Source organism: Lonchura striata, chromosome 9 (assembly GCF_050655825.1).
Source record: "Lonchura striata isolate lonStrDom1 chromosome 9, ASM5065582v1, whole genome shotgun sequence".
NCBI lineage: Eukaryota > Metazoa > Chordata > Aves > Passeriformes > Estrildidae > Lonchura > Lonchura striata.
Window position 1 is genome coordinate 22,553,164 of NC_140711.1, and position 17,055 is coordinate 22,570,218.

Here is a 17,055-nt window from a genome sequence, read left to right on the forward strand (position 1 = left end):
CACCTCCAGCCTTCCTCCGCCATGTCCTTCATCCCACCTGCCCGCTCTGCTTTCCTGGACTGGTGCTGAAACCTGAAACCCTCGCACACACCAGAGCCCCCTCATGCACCCAGCGCCCTCATACACCCTGTGCACTCACACCCATCACACACCCACCCCCAGTCACACCCCTGACACCCCTCTGCAGAAATCATGCTGATGAAGGAGTGATGAGAGCTGTGCCCACATCCCTGTGACATGTCAGGGATCCAGACCCACAGTCTCACTTCTCCTCTTCCCCCTGCAGAGGACAAGGACTACAGACAGCAGGCAGCTGTGCCCCTGGAGACAGAGACTCACAGTGGGGAAGATGTGGTGGTGCTGGCCCAGGGCCCCATGGGCCACCTCTTCCACGGGGTGCAGGAGCAGCACTACATCGCCCATGCCATGGCCTACGCTGCCTGCCTCGAGCCCTATGCCACAGAGCCTGGGTGCAGGGCAGCCCGCAGGGCCTCCCATGGCACACGCTGCTCCCCACAGCCCCTGCTCGCCCTCCTGGCCCTCTGCATGGCTGCCCTCATAGTGAGGGGCTGAGAGGCTCTGCCTGAGTCCCACTGTGGACAGGACCAAGGCATGCAATAAACACAGGTTGTTTTGTCTCCATCCGCCGTGCCAAGGGTCACAGGGGCCATCACCCCCTGACGTGCTGCCCTGTGCCTGCCTCCACAGTTGCTGTGGCTCCTGGTTCTCCCCTGGCACCAGCACTGGAGGCACTGGGGTGCAGGAGATGATGAAATGCGGCTGAGGGGAGGCAATGTCCTCCCCAGCTTTGCCTGGTTGGAGCACAGTACACACGGGTTGGTACATTCCTATAGGGGGCTGAGCAAGGAGCAGAGTTTTAGTCTACATCCATGGATTTACTGCTCGTGGAAGCCTGGGAAGAGAGCAGGGTGCTCGGTGCACGAGTGAGCCCAGGTGCTCCCCATGCCCACCATTTTCCCAGGTCCCAGGCTCAGAGCTGCCCATGGCACCCTGGGACAGGGCATTGCCCTGCCTGGCACCACAGCACCGTGGCCAGGGCAGGATTTCCTTCCAGCACTGCACTTCCTCTTGCCCCTGCATCTGTCTGTGCCCCAAGCTCGTCTGTGCCAAGCACGGACAGGGCGTTGTGCCAAGGAGGTGACATCGGCCCAGGCCCACGGCCTTTGCACTCAGCCGAGATGTGGAGAACCCCTCCACACACCCTGCTAGGGCTGGTCCCTGTCCAAAGTCCCTCCCATATCTGCTGGATTTACAGGCACTGCCAGCAGCATTGGCCTGTCAGATCTCAGCATGCAGCTCCTGGCATCCCTCACCCTCTGCCTCTGCGCAGGGCTCAGCACCGCTGTCATCCCAGGTGGGGACAAGGATGGGCGTGGGTGCCTGGCTGGCTGCGATGGGTGTCCAGGCAAGCAGGGTGTCAGCCTGACTGGCCACAAGGAGGGCTTGGGGAGGGGAGCTGGGGCTGCCCAGCTGAAGAAGAATTAGTGGGGGTTAGTTAGGCCTGCCCTTCTTGGGATTTGGAACCATTTCCCCCACAGGTTTTCGCTTGCTTCTGTGCTGGGGCCTGGTCTGGGGAAGTGCCTGTATCCTGTATCTCCACTTCCTAGAATGGATTTGGCCCCACCCCACTCACCAGAGAACTCCCCATGATGTCTGGTTTTGCTGTCCCCCCTTGTTCCCTGCCCCAGGAGCCTGGGGCCAGGCAGTCGGTGCAAGCCTGCATGGCCTCTCCCCCCGCAGAAAGCCCCCTGAACCACCTGGACCCTGGGACAGGAGGGCCCAGCATGGGAATGCCCAGGGAACAAGGATCCCTGGGCTGTGGGCGCCCTTCAGGGCTGCCCCAGGGATGCAGGGGCTGTTGTGCTGAGACTGATGGGTGTTTGCACTGTCCCAGTGGAGGAGGAGAATCCATCCTTCTGGTACAAGCAGGCAGCTGCAGCCATCGATGCCTCCTTGAAACTCCAGCCCAGGATACGAGAAGCCAAAAACCTCATCATTTTCCTTGGGGATGGTGAGTCCAGCTGGCACCCCAGCAAGCAGGCTGACATTGCCAGAACTCTGCTGAGCAGGATGTGTGCAGGACACTTGGTCCAGAGGGTGACTAGGACTCTCTCTCTGCCCAGGATTTGGAATCCCGACCATCACAGCCACCCGCATCTTTAAGGCACAGCAGAGGGGGAATCTGGGCCCTGAGACCCCTCTTGCCCTGGATGCCTTCCCCTATGTGGCTCTGTCTAAGGTAAATTCCAGCATGCTGGAAAGGGGCCATGGTGATCCTGGGCATGGGGCCATGGTTATCCTGGCATGGGGCTGCTGGCAGCCCATGGCTGCAGGTACATTGTGCATGGGGTGCCTCCTCATCCCACACATGCCCATGGGTGAGTGAATCAGCATGGCAGGGGGTGCTGGGGGAACACCCCACTGGGGACCCCAGCCCTGAGTTCTTCTGTCCTTGGCAGACCTACAACGTGGACAGGCAGGTCCCTGACAGCGCGGGGACAGCCACAGCCTATCTCTGTGGGGTGAAGGGCAACTACAAGACCATAGGGGTGAGCGCGGCTGCCCGCTTCTCGGAGTGCAGCACCACGGCCGGCAACGAGGTGATCTCCGTGATGGAGCGAGCCCGCAAAGCTGGTAACGGGGGAGGCAGGGCTGGGGGGACCCTCTGGGGACAAGGGGTGCCCCACTGGGAGCTTTCCCCTCATGAGCATCCCATAGCTTGGCGGTGGGGACCCGAGTTGCCCTTGGTGGGGCCTGATGAGCGGGGTTTGGCAGGGAAGGCAGTGGGCGTCGTGACCACGACACGGGTGCAGCACGCGTCGCCCTCGGGAACCTACGCTCACGTGGTGAACCGGGACTGGTACGCGGACGCCAGCATGCCCCAGGAGGCGCGGATGCAGGGCTGCAAGGACATCGCCTGGCAGCTGATCCACAACGTCGACATCAACGTGAGTGCCCGCGCACGGGAGGAGGAGAGCAGGGACAGATGCCTCCCAGGGCACCCCCACTAACACTTTGTCCACCTCATTCCCTCCAGGTGATCCTGGGTGGGGGTCGGAAATACATGACCCCCGTGGGGACGCCAGACCCCGAGTACCCTGCTGACAGCAGGCAGAATGGGATACGCGAGGATGGGCACAACCTCATCAACATGTGGCTGGAGGCACGGCCGGTGGGTGATGCATCGGGGCCTCTCCTCTGCCCGCTGCCCCTGGCACAGGGCCAGGCACCCACTGACCCCCTGAGGGATTTGCCCACAGGGTGCTCGCTATGTCTGGAACAGGACAGAGATGCTGGCTGCTGCCGCCGACCCCAACGTGAATTATTTGATGGGTAACAAATGACCCCTGTGCCAGGACCCAACAGGCACTGGGACACTCAGTCACTGATGTTGTCCCCAACACATTTCCTCACAGGTCTCTTTGAACCTGGGGACACGAAGTACAACCAGGTGCGTAACACCACCCTGGACCCGTCACTCACCGAGATGACAGAGGCAGCCATCACCATCCTGAGCAGGAACCCCAAAGGCTTCTACCTCTTTGTGGAAGATAAGTTGGGGCTTGTGCCCCTGGGGCCATTGAGAGTGCGGTGTAGGCTGGGGGCAGGAGGCGTGTGTGCTGCTGTTGGTCCCCAGCCCACCGTGGGTGCTGATCTGCAGGTGGAAGAATTGACCACGGCCACCACGAAGGTTCACCCCATAAGGCACTGACAGAGGCAGTGGAGTTTGACCAGGCCATTGAGCGGGCAGGCACCATGACAGATGAGGCTGAGACCCTCACTGTCATCACCGCTGACCACTCACACGTCTTCGCCTTCGGTGGCTACACCCTGCGTGGCTCCTCCATCTTCGGTGGGACTCTGCCCTGTCCTGGGGACTGCCAGCCCTGTGGCACCCCAACTATGGCCATTGGGACATATGGGTGTTCCTTGGTTGATCCTCCTCCTCCTCTATCTCCCCTTCCACAGCCCTGGGCCAAAAGAAAACCACTGACGGGAAGAACTACACATCAATCCTCTATGGGAATGGGCCAGGATACCCAGGTGGTGAACGGCCCAATGTGGACCCTGACACAGCAAGTGAGGGCACAGAGAGGCTTGGAGGTGGGGTGTTGCTGAAGGCCATCACTGTCCCCCCTCACATCTTCTCTTCCCTCCCCAGTGCAGTTCGATTACCAGCCACAGGCGGCTGTGCCACTGGAGTCAGAGACCCATGGTGGTGAGGACGTGGCCATCCTGGCCAAGGGCCCCATGGCCCACCTCTTCCACGGGGTGCAGGAGCAGACCTACGTAGCTCACGCCATGGCCTACGCCGCCTGCATCGAGCCCTACACTGACTGCCGCCAACGGGACTCTGCCCCTGGCATCCGCGCCACCTCCCTGGCCCTGCTCCTGCCTGCCCTCCTTCTGCCCCTCTTCCACTGACCCCATGTCCCCAGGGCACCCCACACGGCCTCCCTCCCCATGGTGTGGCACGTGCTGGCAGCTTTCTGAAGCACCCTTGGTGTGGATGCAGCAGCCATGGGGACACCGAATGCCGGGCAGTGGGGTGATCAATAAACACACGGTGTGACCCAGTGGGAGAGGCGTGTTGGTGCAGTGGGGTGCCTGTGCCATGTGTGCAGGGCTAGGGGTGCTGCCCACTGCCCCCATTCCCTGGCCACGGCCCCTGGCAGCCACCCAGCATATCCAGTGCTTTATTGGCCAGAAACAGCAGCAAAAATTACAGCAGTGTCCGTGTGCATGTGCTCCTGGGCAGGCTGGCACCGCCCGGCCTGGCTGCGCTGCTGTGCCCCACCTCGGCGGGGCTGCTGCATGGACAGGAGGGGGCTGGCACGGGGAGGAGGGCACCGTGCAGGGGAGACTTTTGGCATGGGGCAGGCCCTTGGGAACTCTGGAGTCCTCCCCCTGCCTTGACTGATGCTGGGATGGACGTGGTAGGGCTGGGTGGAGGCTTTGGGCTAGGTGGACAGAAAAGGGGGCACAGGGATGCCTGGGCGTGCCCTTGTTCCTCCATGGAACAAGATGTTCCTCAGTGCGCAGGGCAGCAGATGGGAGGTGGGTGGGCAGGAGGCAGCTGCCCAGCCCGAGTGCCTCTGCTGCCTACACCCCTAGGGCAGTGCCTGTCTTTGGGGTGACGCCCTTTGACACCCCTTTACCTGTACAATAGGAAGGGGAGATGGGAAGTTGGGCAGTGGGCACAGGGTGTCACTTAGGCAAGGGAGGGGATGGAGGGTCCCAGCCTGCTGGAGGGGGATCGGCCTCACCACACTGAGCACTTGTGCACTGGGTTCATGGGCGAGTTCTTGGGGCAGTGGAAGACCCGTCCAAACTCCTCAAACTGCGAGACACTGCCCAGGACCCTGCCGGGGAAATGGGAGGAGCTCAGAGCTGGGCACTCCCTGCCCCCTGGCACTGCTGCCTCACACCCCACTCACAGCCAGTGCTCACCCCAGCAGCACCCCAGCCCTGCCCCAGGAATGTCACCCAAGCTCTGCTGGCACTAGCCCTCCAAAGGAATGCTCATCCCACTTTGCATAGCATTGACATCTGTGGGGAAGGCTGGCACCCACCATGCCCCAAGCCCATCCCATTTTGGGAGCACCCATACCTGTAGTGCTCTGGGGCGTGCTTGTCTGTCAGCACCTGCAGGTAGATGGACTGGGATCTCCGCTTGATGCACCAGTTCTGCAGGGAACAAAGACAAGCCCCATGGGGCAGCCTGGGTCCTGGCAACCACCAGGACACTAAGGCCCTTCTGGCTGCTGGGGATTGAGGGCAATTGTGCCCTGATTGAATTTGTTGTTTTAGGGTCTCCCAGGAGCCTGTGTACATGGTCTGAATGGGTTGGGAGAGCATGGAGTCATGTTTGTTATTGTAGGGTCTCTGGGGTTGTAAGCTGCCTGGTGGCAGGGTTTCATAGAATTTTTGGATCAAATGTATTTGTTACTGTGGAGCTTCTGAAGTCATGGGGGACACACTAATTTATTATTGTAGAGTTCACAGGAGCAGCAGGACAGTGTGGGGTGCTCGTTCAGGGCTGAGCTCTGTACCCTGAGCACAGGAGCTGCTGATGCAGCCGAGCCCAGCTCCTGGCCATTGGTCCTGTGCCCGCAGGGCTCTCTCCCCATCCCTTTGGGCTGCTGGCCCCACACAAGGTGACCCTCCTGCCCCAAAGCTGTTACGTGTGAGGAGGACAGGGGCTCACCTGGGCAAAGGCGATGAAGAAGAGCTGGTCATGTGTGTACTTCATATGGTGCAGGGGGTGCTCAGGGCCGTGCTCCCGCACCCACTTCTGGTAGGCCTGAAGAACAAGGGATGCCCTCAGCATGGCCTGGCTACTCCCCAAATCCACCCTGGAACCCCCCCAAGCCCCCAGCCACCGGCAATCATGATTGAGCCCACCCCTGGCAGCAGGGAGTAAGGAGGGGTTGGGGGGGTCTCCTCCCACTCAACAGGGATGGCAGAAGCAGCTGCCCATGGCTGTGACACCGGGGGCGGGGGGACACTTACATAGTAGGCGAGTTTGAGCCCCCCCATGTCAGCGATGTTTTCCCCCAGTGTGTGTTTGCCATTCACCTGCCAAGAGAGGAGAAATGTCAGCATGAACAGAGGTGTCCCCATCCCTGCGCTGGCACTGAGGCTGCTGCAGCCCTGAGGAATTTTCCAGCTAAGGTGTGATGAATTGTTGGGTCCCAGGGCTGGGCAGGGCAGAGTCAGTTCTCCTGCAGACACCCAGCCCTAAGCGATGGGGCAGCAGGGACCCCACTGTGAGACAGCTGTACCCTGCTGGGCATTGCCCAGCAGGACGGGGGGTCTCACCCTCTGGTTGTAGACGGTGAAGTTGTCGTAGAGGTTGACGATGCACTGTGCCTTCTTCAGGAACTTGCTGTACGAGCGCTCCGTCCACCAGTGCACCAGGTTCCCGTGCCGGTCGTACTGTCCCCCTGTCGAGGCAGCCGCCACCTCCAGTAGTCCCAAGGGACCCAAGTGTCCTGCCTGGCTGCCTCAGCCCATCCTCACATCCGGGCGGGATATAGGAGGGACACTCACCCCAGTCATCGTAGCCATGGGTCAGCTCGTGCCCAATGATAGTGCCAATCCCACCATAGTTCAGTGACCTGTTTTGTGGGGAACAGAGGTGAGAGGGTGGAGAGCATGGTGCTGGCAGGGATGGGGTAACCCCACAAGATGGCAACCCCCAGCCATCCCCCAGCCCCACACTCACTGCGGGAACTCGGGGTCATAGAGCGTGGGCTGCAGGATGCCAGCAGGGAACACTGGGGACACAGGAGAACATTGCAGTTGGGTGTCACCCTGCCCTGTACCCACCCACAGCATCATCCAGCACCACGGGGCCCTGGGCCTTGACTCCATCCCAGATCCTCCCTGCTCCCACCCCAAGGGTAGATCGGGGGCAGACAGTGCTTACCCATCTGGTTCTTGTTGGGCAGGTAGTAGGCGTTCAGTGCCTGGGGAGGCAGCAGCCACCTGCGAGGAGAGACAGCAGTGCTGGGCTGCACAACACCGAGGGACATGGAAGTGCCATCCCTCTGCACAGCTGAGGGACAGGGGAGCACTCCTGGCATCCCTGTGCCCTTCTTCCTACAGCCTGTGGGCTGCATCCGGGCATGGGGTCAGAGGACACTGGTGGCACCATGCTGGGCCCCTCCATGTCCCCCCCAGGGCAAGGGGATACCCACGCGGACTTATCCACCTCCTGCCGGATCTTCTTCACTGAGAGCCTGATGCTGAAGGCAATGCTGTTGAGGATGTTCTTGAAGTAGGTCTTCTCATCCACCTCAAACTGGGGGGGCACAGCCACATCAGGGAAGATGCTAGCCCCAAGGGTGTGGAGGGCACGCCTGTGGTGTCCTCCCACCCCTGTGAGCCTTGGTGACTATGTGGATGTGTCACAAGTGTGTTCTCATGTCCCATGCTCTGTGCCCACAGGGGCAGCTGCTTCTCTGTCAGCTCCATGACATCCCTGAGCCACCCCAGCACCAGCAGACCTTGCCAAGGATGGGGCTGAGCTCTGGGAACTGCAATGTGGAGAAGGAGACACCATCCCAGACCCCAGGGACTGTATGGCACTGCTGGTGTGGGGCACCCTGCCAGCAGTAAGTGCAGTGAGCACCAGGAAGGAGCTTGTTTTGGGGTGGCATCTCCACAGAGCCTGATGCAGAAATGGGGACTATCTTCCCCCACCATGTGCCCATGTCCTCACATGCTCCCGGGTTATCTCTTGCCTCATACTCCTTGTCGATGGCCTCTGGCTTCAGGAGGAAATCGGGGTACCCAATCATCACCATCATATAGCGGAGCTGTGGGCAAAATGAGTGGTGGGTTCAGGCCCCTACCCCATGTGCCCCCACACTGGTGATGGGGCCAAAGACAGGAGTGTATGCTAGGGGCCACTACCTTGGCTCTGGCTGCTCTCCGTGTTTCCTCATCCATCCAGTCCAGCTCATCCAGGCGCTGGTCGAGGATGTATTTGATGTCCTCCACCAGCTGCTGCACCTATGGTGGGTCACCACGGTGCTGGCACGGCATTTCCACCATCCATCACTGGCCAGACAGCCCTTGGTGGGGGCAGCAGGCACTTTGGCAAGGTGATGGGAGATCACGGTGGCTGTCTGCCCATAGGCAGCATCACCTACCTTGGCTTTGCTGGCAGAGGAGAAGTGCTCCTCGACGAAGAGAGCTCCCAGGGCCATGCCGAAGTGCTTGTTGGCCTGGCTCAGGCAGATCTTACCCGGCTCCAGCTGCTTCTCGCTGCCCTCCATCTCCTTGGAGAGCTCGTGGATGGCATCGCGGAAGGGGGTGGAGAGGTGCTCACTCAGCACCACCACGATGCGCCACAGCATGTAGTTGTGAAGGATCCTGTGACAGGGACAGCAGCAGCCCTCAGCATGTCCCTAGGCACGGGGGAAGGTGGGAACATGTGCCAGGATGGGGACACCCTGCTCAGGGACACCTCTGCTCAGGGACACGAGGGGCCCATGGCTGGTCGGGGCACAGGGACATCTGGCACCATGTCCTTCCCTGACGTGTAATGAGTCTGCTGATCTCTAACCTGAGTGGTTCAGCAGCTGTCCAGGCACCACCAGGATGCTCTGGGGCTCACCACAGAGCCTTTTCCCACAAGCTTTCCCAGATTTCCTGTGCCCAGCCCGGCCTTCCAGCACCAGGAGGAGGGTGATGGAGGGAGGTTCAAGACACAGCTGTCCTGCGCCCCCTGCCAGGCTGGGAAAGGTGCCAGGGGCACAGGGGGTGCCAGCCCCCCTCACCTGCTGGGTGTCACACGGATGAGGTTGGACACCTTGTGCATGTAGTCGGTGGCCAGCAGCACCACCTCCTCCTCCTCCGAGAAGTTGTCATGGAAGATGCGGTCCAGCAAGCGCTTCCACTTGAGCTGCCAGGGCAGGCACAGTCAGGGGGCATGGGGACCCCCACACCATGCCACCCTGGAGGGGACCCCCTCCAGGCTTTCCAGCCTCCCACCAGAGGAATTATCCTCAAGTGGATTTAACTGGGACAGGTGGTGGGCATTAAGGGCATGGAGCAGGGGGACAGGGACAAGTGTGGGGCACAGGAAGATGGGGGACAGGCTGACAGGCTGGCACCAGGGGTACTCACAGTGGGAGTGATGCGTTGCAGCTCGGCCAGGGTCACTTTGTGGTACATGCTGCCAACGTCCCTCCGCACGTCGTCATACTCGGACACCGTGATCTGCACAGGGTGGGCATGGCTGTCATCATCCCACTGCCCACCTTGAGGGTGACACAGGGATAGTACACTGGGATGGGGCAGAGGTATGGGCAACAGGGCATCTCTGATGTGGGTATTGACCCACATCCTTCCCCAGAAACCCTCTGCTGCCAGTGGGACCCTGAGGGCTGGTCAGAAGGTCCCAAGAAACAGGGTTATCTGAAGAATGGACACACATGTACCTCCAAGGTCCAGACTAAGGTCCCCAAGACCTGGATATAGAGTTTACAAGGGCCCAGAGTGCTCTCACAAGGAGCAAATGTGGGGCTGGAGTGGTTGTTCCAAGGGCTGGGAATGGGAGTTTTCAAGATGTGGGAATGAGTCCCTGAAGCTCTGCTGTGAGGTCCTGAAGAGGATGAGATCCCCAAGTTCCAGGTCTGAAGGTCCCCAAGGGCTGGGAGTGGAAGTCCCCATGGAGGGATTGGAAAGAGATTGCTCAGGAACAGATATGGATGTCCCCAAAACTCTGTGACTGACATGTCCAAGAGCTGGACAAGGGCACCCTAAAGTTCATGGTATGCATTCCCCTCACATTGGCAAGGTGCTGCTCCAGCTGCAGGATCTCCTGGGCTTTCTGCTCCACATGCTCAGCCCCCAGGAGGGTGAGCAGTCGCTCCATGAACACTCGGTATGCGGCCAGGATCTGTTCAGAGGGAAGGAATGCTCAGGGCCACCCCCCACTGTCCTATGGCATCCCAGTGCCCAGCACTGCTGGCAGTGAGGTGCCCTCTGTCTGCCAGCCATGCTGGCTGCTGGTCCCTCTCCTGCTGTCCCCAAGGCATCGTTGTGCCCCCCTCACCTTCTCGCTCTCCTCATCCTGCCCCAGGTAGAGGGTCCGTTCGGGCAGGGTCAGCCCGTCCTGGTCGATCTGGGTCAAGAGACGGGCAGGGGGTGAGCAGAGGGAGGGCGCTGTGCTGAGCCAGGCACCCCTTCCTCCCCCATGTCCTTCCTCCCCCTGCCCCCTTTGCTTTCCCGGACGGGCGCTGAAACCTGCAGCCCTTGCACACACCCCTCATACACCCTGTCCACTCACACCCATCGCACACCCACCCCCAATCACACCCCCCGACCCCCAAGCCCTGACCCCTAGCCCTGGCTGTCGCACCCATCTCTCCGCACGCCCACGGGGTCCCACCCGCGCTCTCGGCCCCGCTCCGCCCTTTCCCTGTGGCAGACGCTCCCTCTAGTGTCACACACGCGCGGCCGGCGGGCAGCGAGCCGCCCCGGCCCCGCACAGCGCTCACACTCACATCCCACAGCCCCACCGTCTCACAGGGAGCGGGGCGGCTCGTCTCCACCGCTGTGTCCCCCCGCTGCCCTCGCCATCACCACCACCTCGCCCCCACCACGCCATTACCATGCGCACCCGTGCCCACCCTTCCCCTGCCCGCCTCCTTGCCCATCACCGAGCCCACCACGCATCCCCGCTGTGCCATTGCTGTGCTCCCACCATGCCCACCAGTGCACTCCACGCTCACCAAGAGACTTGGCCAGCCAGATAAAGCCCACCTGTATTCTGGTGGTACAGCAGGGTGAGTGATGTGGTCTGGTAGGGGTGGGAAAGACTGAGAAAGCCATGGGAAAACGCCCTGGCACAGTACTGGGGGGTTGGTGGGCATCACCCTGCCTCTGCCTGGGGCTTGCCCACTGTGTACAGCTGGCAGCCACAATGCCAAGGTGAGGGGCTCGGCTGCCAGCACTCTGGAGACCTGGTGCACTGCTGGGCTGTCCTCAGCACCCAGACAGGCAGCACTGCCTCACTCGGTGCATCCCTCTGCCCGTGTCCCCAGCCCTATCCTGGAGGTGCCACCCTCACCCCAGGGTAGTCTGACACAGGGGTCCCATGCTGGAAAGACAGGAGGGTCCCCAGGGACAGGAGGGGTCCCCACCCCAGCCATCTGCTATAGCCAAGCCCAGGCGCTGCACAGGCACTCGGTGCCTCTGCAACAAGGACAGTGACATCAGGCAGGTGTCAGCAGCACTGCTGGGTGGCTGGGGCAGGGGACAGCCGCAGGGGCACGGTGCCCTCACCCGGATGACGTAGCGGGAAGTGTTCCTTTCGTCCAGGCTGACGGTGAGCGAAAAGAGCACGGCTGCACTGTAGACGCCCTGTGTCTTGTAGAGCAGCTCGTTGATGTCCCTGCGGTCCGGAGGGGCGTCCCAGCCACCGCACTCCCCAATGACCTCCAGCATGGGCCGGGGGCCGAGCCGATCGATCTCAGCCCGGTCCAGGCATGAGCGGAAAAACTCCTTGACCTTCCTCTCTGCCGAGTCGCGGGCTCGGCGCCGCACGGGGCGGCTCAGCAGCGCCCGCAGCTTGGCCTCGTTCTGCTCGGCGATGGCCCCGATGGTGCCGTACACCAACTTGTCCTCAGGGATGCCGTGTCGCCGGAGCCAGCCGCCACAGGCGAAAGAGTAGAAGTCCTGGCAAGGGTCAATGGTAGCATCCATGTTGGCACTTAGGAAGCGGGATGCCCGCAGGAAGGCCTTCTTCTCCTGGCACCCCTCCAGGCAGTAGCTGTCCCCTTCGGTCGCCAGGTACTTGAGGACCAACATGCACGTCAAGATGACGCAGAGCCCCACAGCAAAGACCAGCCCTGAGAGAAGACAGACCTCCCGGCGGCTCCAGCGTGGCAGCCCCCCGCGGCGCTTCTTGGCCCCCGCGCCCAGCTGGAGGGCAAAGCCATTGGGCAGGGTCCCGCTCTGGTACTTGCTCACGTACTTCACCTCCTGGAACTCATCATAGTGTGCTGTCAACGAGTAGGTCTTCTCCATGGCCAGGAATGGGGCTCCCTGCCAGCAGCACTAGTGCAGGGGGCTCAGGGCAGGCGGAGGGCAGGCTCAGGCAGCCCACAGTTCATGCCGGAGCCGTGCCTGCCACGGGGAATGGTGATGTCCGGGTGAGTAAGGAAGCTCCTGGAAAAGGCAGAGGAGATGGATAAGGGGGGGGTTGGGAGGAGCAAGGGTGGGGGGTTGCTTCTTTTCGTCATTGCTGCCTGTATATCCATCCCCTTGTGTGCCCCACTGCTGGCACTGAGATTGTCCAGAGTGCCAGGAGCTTCGTGGCACCTCTACCCCACGGCTATCCCCTCTGCTAGTTCCTTTGGTGACAGGGCAGGTCATCTGCATGCAGGACACCTGCATGATGGCAGGTTTCAGTCTCTGGCACATCTAATCTCACACCCCCCACACCCACGCAGCGCTCCAGCCAGAGCGCCCACACTGGGTGGATGTCCGAGGTGTTCCAGTAAACCCAAACTCAGCACCATGAGACCCCTTCCCAACCAGGGGCAGCACAAGGCAGCTGGTCTCTCTGGGTGGGGTATGGATGGGGTGAGCAGCCTCACCCCATGGGAAGAGGGGCTTTGGGGAGAATTGTGAGGGGAGCTGTTGGGTTGGGGTGCCGTGGGCTGGGTCAGGTTGTGTGGCCCCACGTTGGGTTGCACGGATGGTGCTGCGCCATGGCGGGCGGTGTTGCATTGTGCTGTGTGGGGTGGTGGTGCGCCGTGTTGCATTGCATTGTGTCAAATTGTGGCACGGTGCGTGATGTGTGAACAAAGTTAATTCCTGTCTGGGGGGAACCCTGCACCCCGTGGACACATCACAACGTTCCCCCACAATCACCACCACCATCCACCCAACCCCTCTCCTCTGGCTGGTGCACGGCAGGCAGGGGTGTCTGTCAGGGGGACATGCTGGGGAGGAGGGGGTCTGCCCACGGGGAAAGGAGGGTGGGGACATAAATGGGTTTGGGGGGGTGCTTCAAAAAGACATCCCACTTCTTGCTTGGTGCAGAATGGTATCCAGATTTGCAGGTGGGGGAGGACGGGCTGAGGACAAAAAGCTGCTCGGGAGGTGGCCAGTATCCCCACATCGGGGCTCCCCCGCACCCCCATTCCTTCCACAACTTGGGCAAAGTTGTGCCCCGGCGCAGCAGCCCGGCAGTGCCCGTGCCAGGGAGCTGCTGCCGTCGGAAAGTTAGCGGGGACAGCAGCCGGCACGGCAAAGCGTGGGGGAGCCAGGGGCTGCCCGGGAAGCTCGAGGGATGCTGCTCAGTACGCTGCCCGAGATGCTCAGGGGATGCTCGAGGGTTCCCGGGGGATGCTGCCCGCGATGCTCGGAGGATGCTGCCTGCCCAGGATGTTCGGGAAGGTGCTTGCCGGGATGGTAGGGAAATGCTCGGGAGGTGCTAGGGAGATGCCGGCCGGGATGATGCCTTTGGTGCTCGGGGGCACGCTCGAGGATTGCTCGAGGAACGCTCGGGAAGTGCTCCCCGGGATGATGCCCGGGATATTCGGGGGATACTCGGGGAGTGCTCGCCGGTAGATACGGGGACTGCTTCCCGAACTGCTCGCGGGGTGCTCACCGAGGTACTGGAGGGATGCTGGGGAGATGATCTTCGTTTTGCTGCCCGGGGATTACGCGGATGCTTGGGGGTCGCTCGTCGTTTGCTCACCGAGATACTTGGAAGATGCTCCCGGGATGCTGGGGCGACGCTGCCGGGATGCTCGGGGACGCTGTCCGGGATGTTCGGGGGGCCCTGGGGGTGCTCAGCGGCTCTCTCAGGGGGTGCCAGGAGGCTGCTGGGGGCCGGCCGACGCCGCGCCAGCCGTCCGGCTGCGCGCCCCGCGCTCCGCTCCGCGCCCCGCGCCGCGGCTGGCGGAGCGGCGGGGCCGGAGGGAGGCGGCGGGGCGGGGAGGGGGTGGTGTCTCCAGCCCGGCTCTCCCGCAGGCCAGGCTCCATTAACGAGATTATTATGCAAAAGAAGCAGCCCTGTGCCACCCGCCAGCCTTACCTCATCCTCGCCGGCGGGGAGGTAGGGCAGGGGTGTCCCTGGGCCCCTTCACCCCGGGGGAGCTGGCACAGGGCTGGCAGTGCCAGTCCGCCTGGCACTTCCCGTCCAGCGACCCTGCCGCCATCCCCCGGCAGCCGGACACCCGGGAGGGGCACGGGTGGGCACGGCCGACGGCCTGTGCCAGGAGCATCCCGGCGGCACGACACCCCCTCTCTGCCCGGGTGCCCTGCGGGGCTCGGCCCGTCCCGGTCCCGTTCTGCCAGAGTGGGTGCAAGGGGACAGGACTGTGGGTGGGCAGGAGACAGAGCCGGAAAGGCTCCGGGTGAGAGGGTGGGCACTTGGGGGGGGTGGCAGGGGTGGCACGAGGAGGGGGCCATGCATTCAAACACACATGCAAAGGTCCGGGAATATTAAACTGCATTGCAGATAAATCCCCAACATAAATATCGTGAGCTGCTCTGCCACGGGGGGGCCCAGCAAGGAGATTTATAGCCCAGCAATTCCCACGGTGGCCCCCTGCAGTGCCTGGGTACTGTGGCCCCCGCGGCCATCCTGCCTGTTGTGCTCAGGATGCCCTGCTACCCTCACTCTGCCGTGCCAGCACATCCCTGGGTGCTCAGAGTGGGCTCTGGGTCTCCTGGGTGCTGGGGAGGGACAGCACACACTGGGTGCTGTGCTGTGGCATGGGGCCCTGCTTGTCACGGCACAGGTGGCTCAGTGATGTGGGACCTGCTGTCTTGTCCTGTGGGTACTGTGGGCTGGCCCCAGGCACAGCTCACGGTGCCTGGGGCTGCTGAGGCTGCTCTTTCCTGTGCTGGGCTGCTGGCCATGGCCCAGGCACGGTGCCTTCTGCAGCAGCCAGACCCAGCATCACCTGCACAGGCAGTGGCACACGTGTGCATCACATGTACACCCACACACACTGACATGCACTAGCACAGACGCACACTGTGTCTTCACACACATCCTCACAATTAAGCACTCACTGCCATCCATGTGTACCTGGCACACTAAACACAAACTCAGGTGTTGCAGCTCACCTTTCATGGGGCACCTGTCAAGGCAGAGAGAATCATGCATCCCACGAGAGACACCTGAGGCTCAGGCATCCTAAGCAGCTAGGTATCACCAACCCCAGAGGGATGCAAGGGCACCCAGTCAGGCTGCTTCATGGGTGGGCACAGGGAATCCAATCCTGCTGCTCATGAGGGTGCTGGCTGGAAGACAGGAGCATGGGACTCCCCATGCCTGCACTTACCCAGGCCTGAGACACACTTGGTACCTTGGTTGGAGCATGATGGATGCACATGGGGGGTGGGGAGGGCCTGGTGTTATTAACAGCCCTGGGTAGTGCTCCAACAGGGCTGTAAAAATTAAAGGCGTGTGGATATAAAATAATGGATAAATCTGAGCTGGCCGCAGAGCGCTGCGGTGTCCCGCAGGTGTTGGCATCTCAAAAAGCCAGGGTACTGCAGGTGTGGGATGGGCACCTGTGGGTAACTATGGGGCATCAGGCAGTGCCAGCACCCTCTTCCAATTGCTGACTTTCCCAAAAAAGCCCATTGAGTGCCCTGAGAGGATGTGCAGGCAGTCCCAACCTGTGGAACTGGTACTGCAAGACAAGCAGCTGCTGCTGGGGAGCTGAAATGGAAGAAAAGAGCTTACCCCTTTGCAGACTGGGCTGGGGGACAGGGCACCTGCTTCTGGATGCCCAAGCACTGCCCAGCCCACGCACACGAAACAGCAGGATCCGTGCCATGGGCCAACACACCCAAGAGATCACCAGGTGGGTGTGAGCATCCCGTGGCCCGGAGCTCATCATCACCCAGCTGCCAGCCCCACTCCGCCCTGCCCATCCCGCGGGCCACCCCGCCGGCATCCTCATTTTCCCCAAGATTAGCCGCGGCGCGGGAGCCTCCGCGCATCGCCAGCAGGTGACAAATAAGATTTTTCCACTCTCCCGAGCACCCGGCATGGGTCTGTCATTGAAAATGCAAAGCAGCGCGGTGCCAACCTCCGCCATCCGCCCTCACCTCTGTCAGCCCCTCAGCGCTGAACACCCAGCCACATGAACCCCCCACACCATCACTGCCAGACCCCTGTTCCACCCGCTGTGCCCCCTCGGCAGTGCTGGGGTGCAGGGCATGGTGCCTTCAGACCCAATAAAACAGGGCAGCTGCCCGGGGGTTTCCTAGAGGGGTGTTACTTTGGGAGTGTCAGCCTGGGTGGGTAACACGGCCTCATGGTGTCCTTTCGGTGCACCCACATGCCTGGTGGAGTTCAGCACCAATGAGGGGTTGTCCTGTATAGGAAACACCTGGCCCAAGTCTTGACTGTTCAGGGTGGGCATCACCCCACAAGTCCCACCCCAAGGAGGCCCATCCCCAGCACCCAAGGCGGGGTACGAGAGTGCTCTGCCCCACAGCTGGGTACATCCACCCTTTACCCACAGCCCTCACCCGTGGACT

General features: G+C 61.8%; 2 protein-coding genes across 5 annotated transcripts; one reads left to right on the plus strand and one right to left on the minus strand.

The window, feature by feature from the left end:
- Positions 1-1,165: 1,165 nt before the first annotated feature.
- Positions 1,166-4,563, plus strand: LOC144246823 (intestinal-type alkaline phosphatase-like). Its single transcript, XM_077785789.2, has 11 exons — positions 1,166-1,375; positions 1,916-2,032; positions 2,145-2,260; positions 2,481-2,655; positions 2,797-2,969; positions 3,059-3,193; positions 3,282-3,354; positions 3,438-3,570; positions 3,681-3,874; positions 3,991-4,101; positions 4,184-4,563. The coding sequence occupies exons 1-11, from the start codon at positions 1,312-1,314 to the stop codon at positions 4,444-4,446; spliced, it is 1,554 nt and encodes a 517-aa protein (XP_077641915.2). The 5' UTR covers positions 1,166-1,311; the 3' UTR covers positions 4,447-4,563.
- Positions 4,564-4,599: 36 nt separating this feature from the next.
- ECEL1 (endothelin converting enzyme like 1) lies at positions 4,600-14,450 on the minus strand. Of its 4 annotated transcripts, none has more exons than XM_085587232.1 (19): positions 14,159-14,450; positions 11,824-12,708; positions 10,592-10,660; positions 10,325-10,435; positions 9,661-9,753; positions 9,312-9,436; positions 8,682-8,904; positions 8,443-8,541; positions 8,271-8,345; positions 7,725-7,828; positions 7,454-7,512; positions 7,250-7,301; positions 7,075-7,142; positions 6,844-6,968; positions 6,535-6,600; positions 6,230-6,325; positions 5,633-5,709; positions 5,289-5,384; positions 4,600-5,180 (listed from the first exon to the last, which is right to left on the minus strand). In XM_085587232.1, the coding sequence occupies exons 2-19, from the start codon at positions 12,565-12,567 to the stop codon at positions 5,177-5,179; spliced, it is 2,286 nt and encodes a 761-aa protein (XP_085443358.1). In that variant the 5' UTR covers positions 12,568-12,708; positions 14,159-14,450; the 3' UTR covers positions 4,600-5,176. The 4 variants fall into 4 exon arrangements, with proteins under 4 accessions (XP_085443358.1, XP_085443359.1, XP_021398934.2 ...); XM_085587233.1 differs by having other exon boundaries at positions 4,705-5,180; positions 14,249-14,431; XM_021543259.4 differs by having other exon boundaries at positions 5,147-5,384.
- Positions 14,451-17,055: the final 2,605 nt, after the last annotated feature.

What these genes read in the sequence shown, in the direction of transcription:
- ECEL1 (XM_085587232.1), bottom strand. Translation starts at nt 12,567, where the DNA reads ATGGAGAAGACCTACTCGTTGACAGCACACTATGATGAGTTCCAGGAG. An exon ending in AGGATGAGGAGAGCGAGAAG is followed by an intron (nt 10,436 to 10,591) that starts GTGAGGGGGGCA and finishes CCCTCTGAACAG; the next exon opens with ATCCTGGCCGCATACCGAGT. An exon ending in TCACCGTCTACAACCAGAGG is followed by an intron (nt 6,601 to 6,843) that starts GTGAGACCCCCC and finishes CTCTCTTGGCAG; the next exon opens with GTGAATGGCAAACACACACT.
- LOC144246823 (XM_077785789.2), top strand. Translation starts at nt 1,312, where the DNA reads ATGCAGCTCCTGGCATCCCTCACCCTCTGCCTCTGCGCAGGGCTCAGC. An exon ending in TGTGGCTGGAGGCACGGCCG is followed by an intron (nt 3,194 to 3,281) that starts GTGGGTGATGCA and finishes ATTTGCCCACAG; the next exon opens with GGTGCTCGCTATGTCTGGAA. An exon ending in GGCTTCTACCTCTTTGTGGA is followed by an intron (nt 3,571 to 3,680) that starts AGATAAGTTGGG and finishes GTGCTGATCTGC; the next exon opens with AGGTGGAAGAATTGACCACG.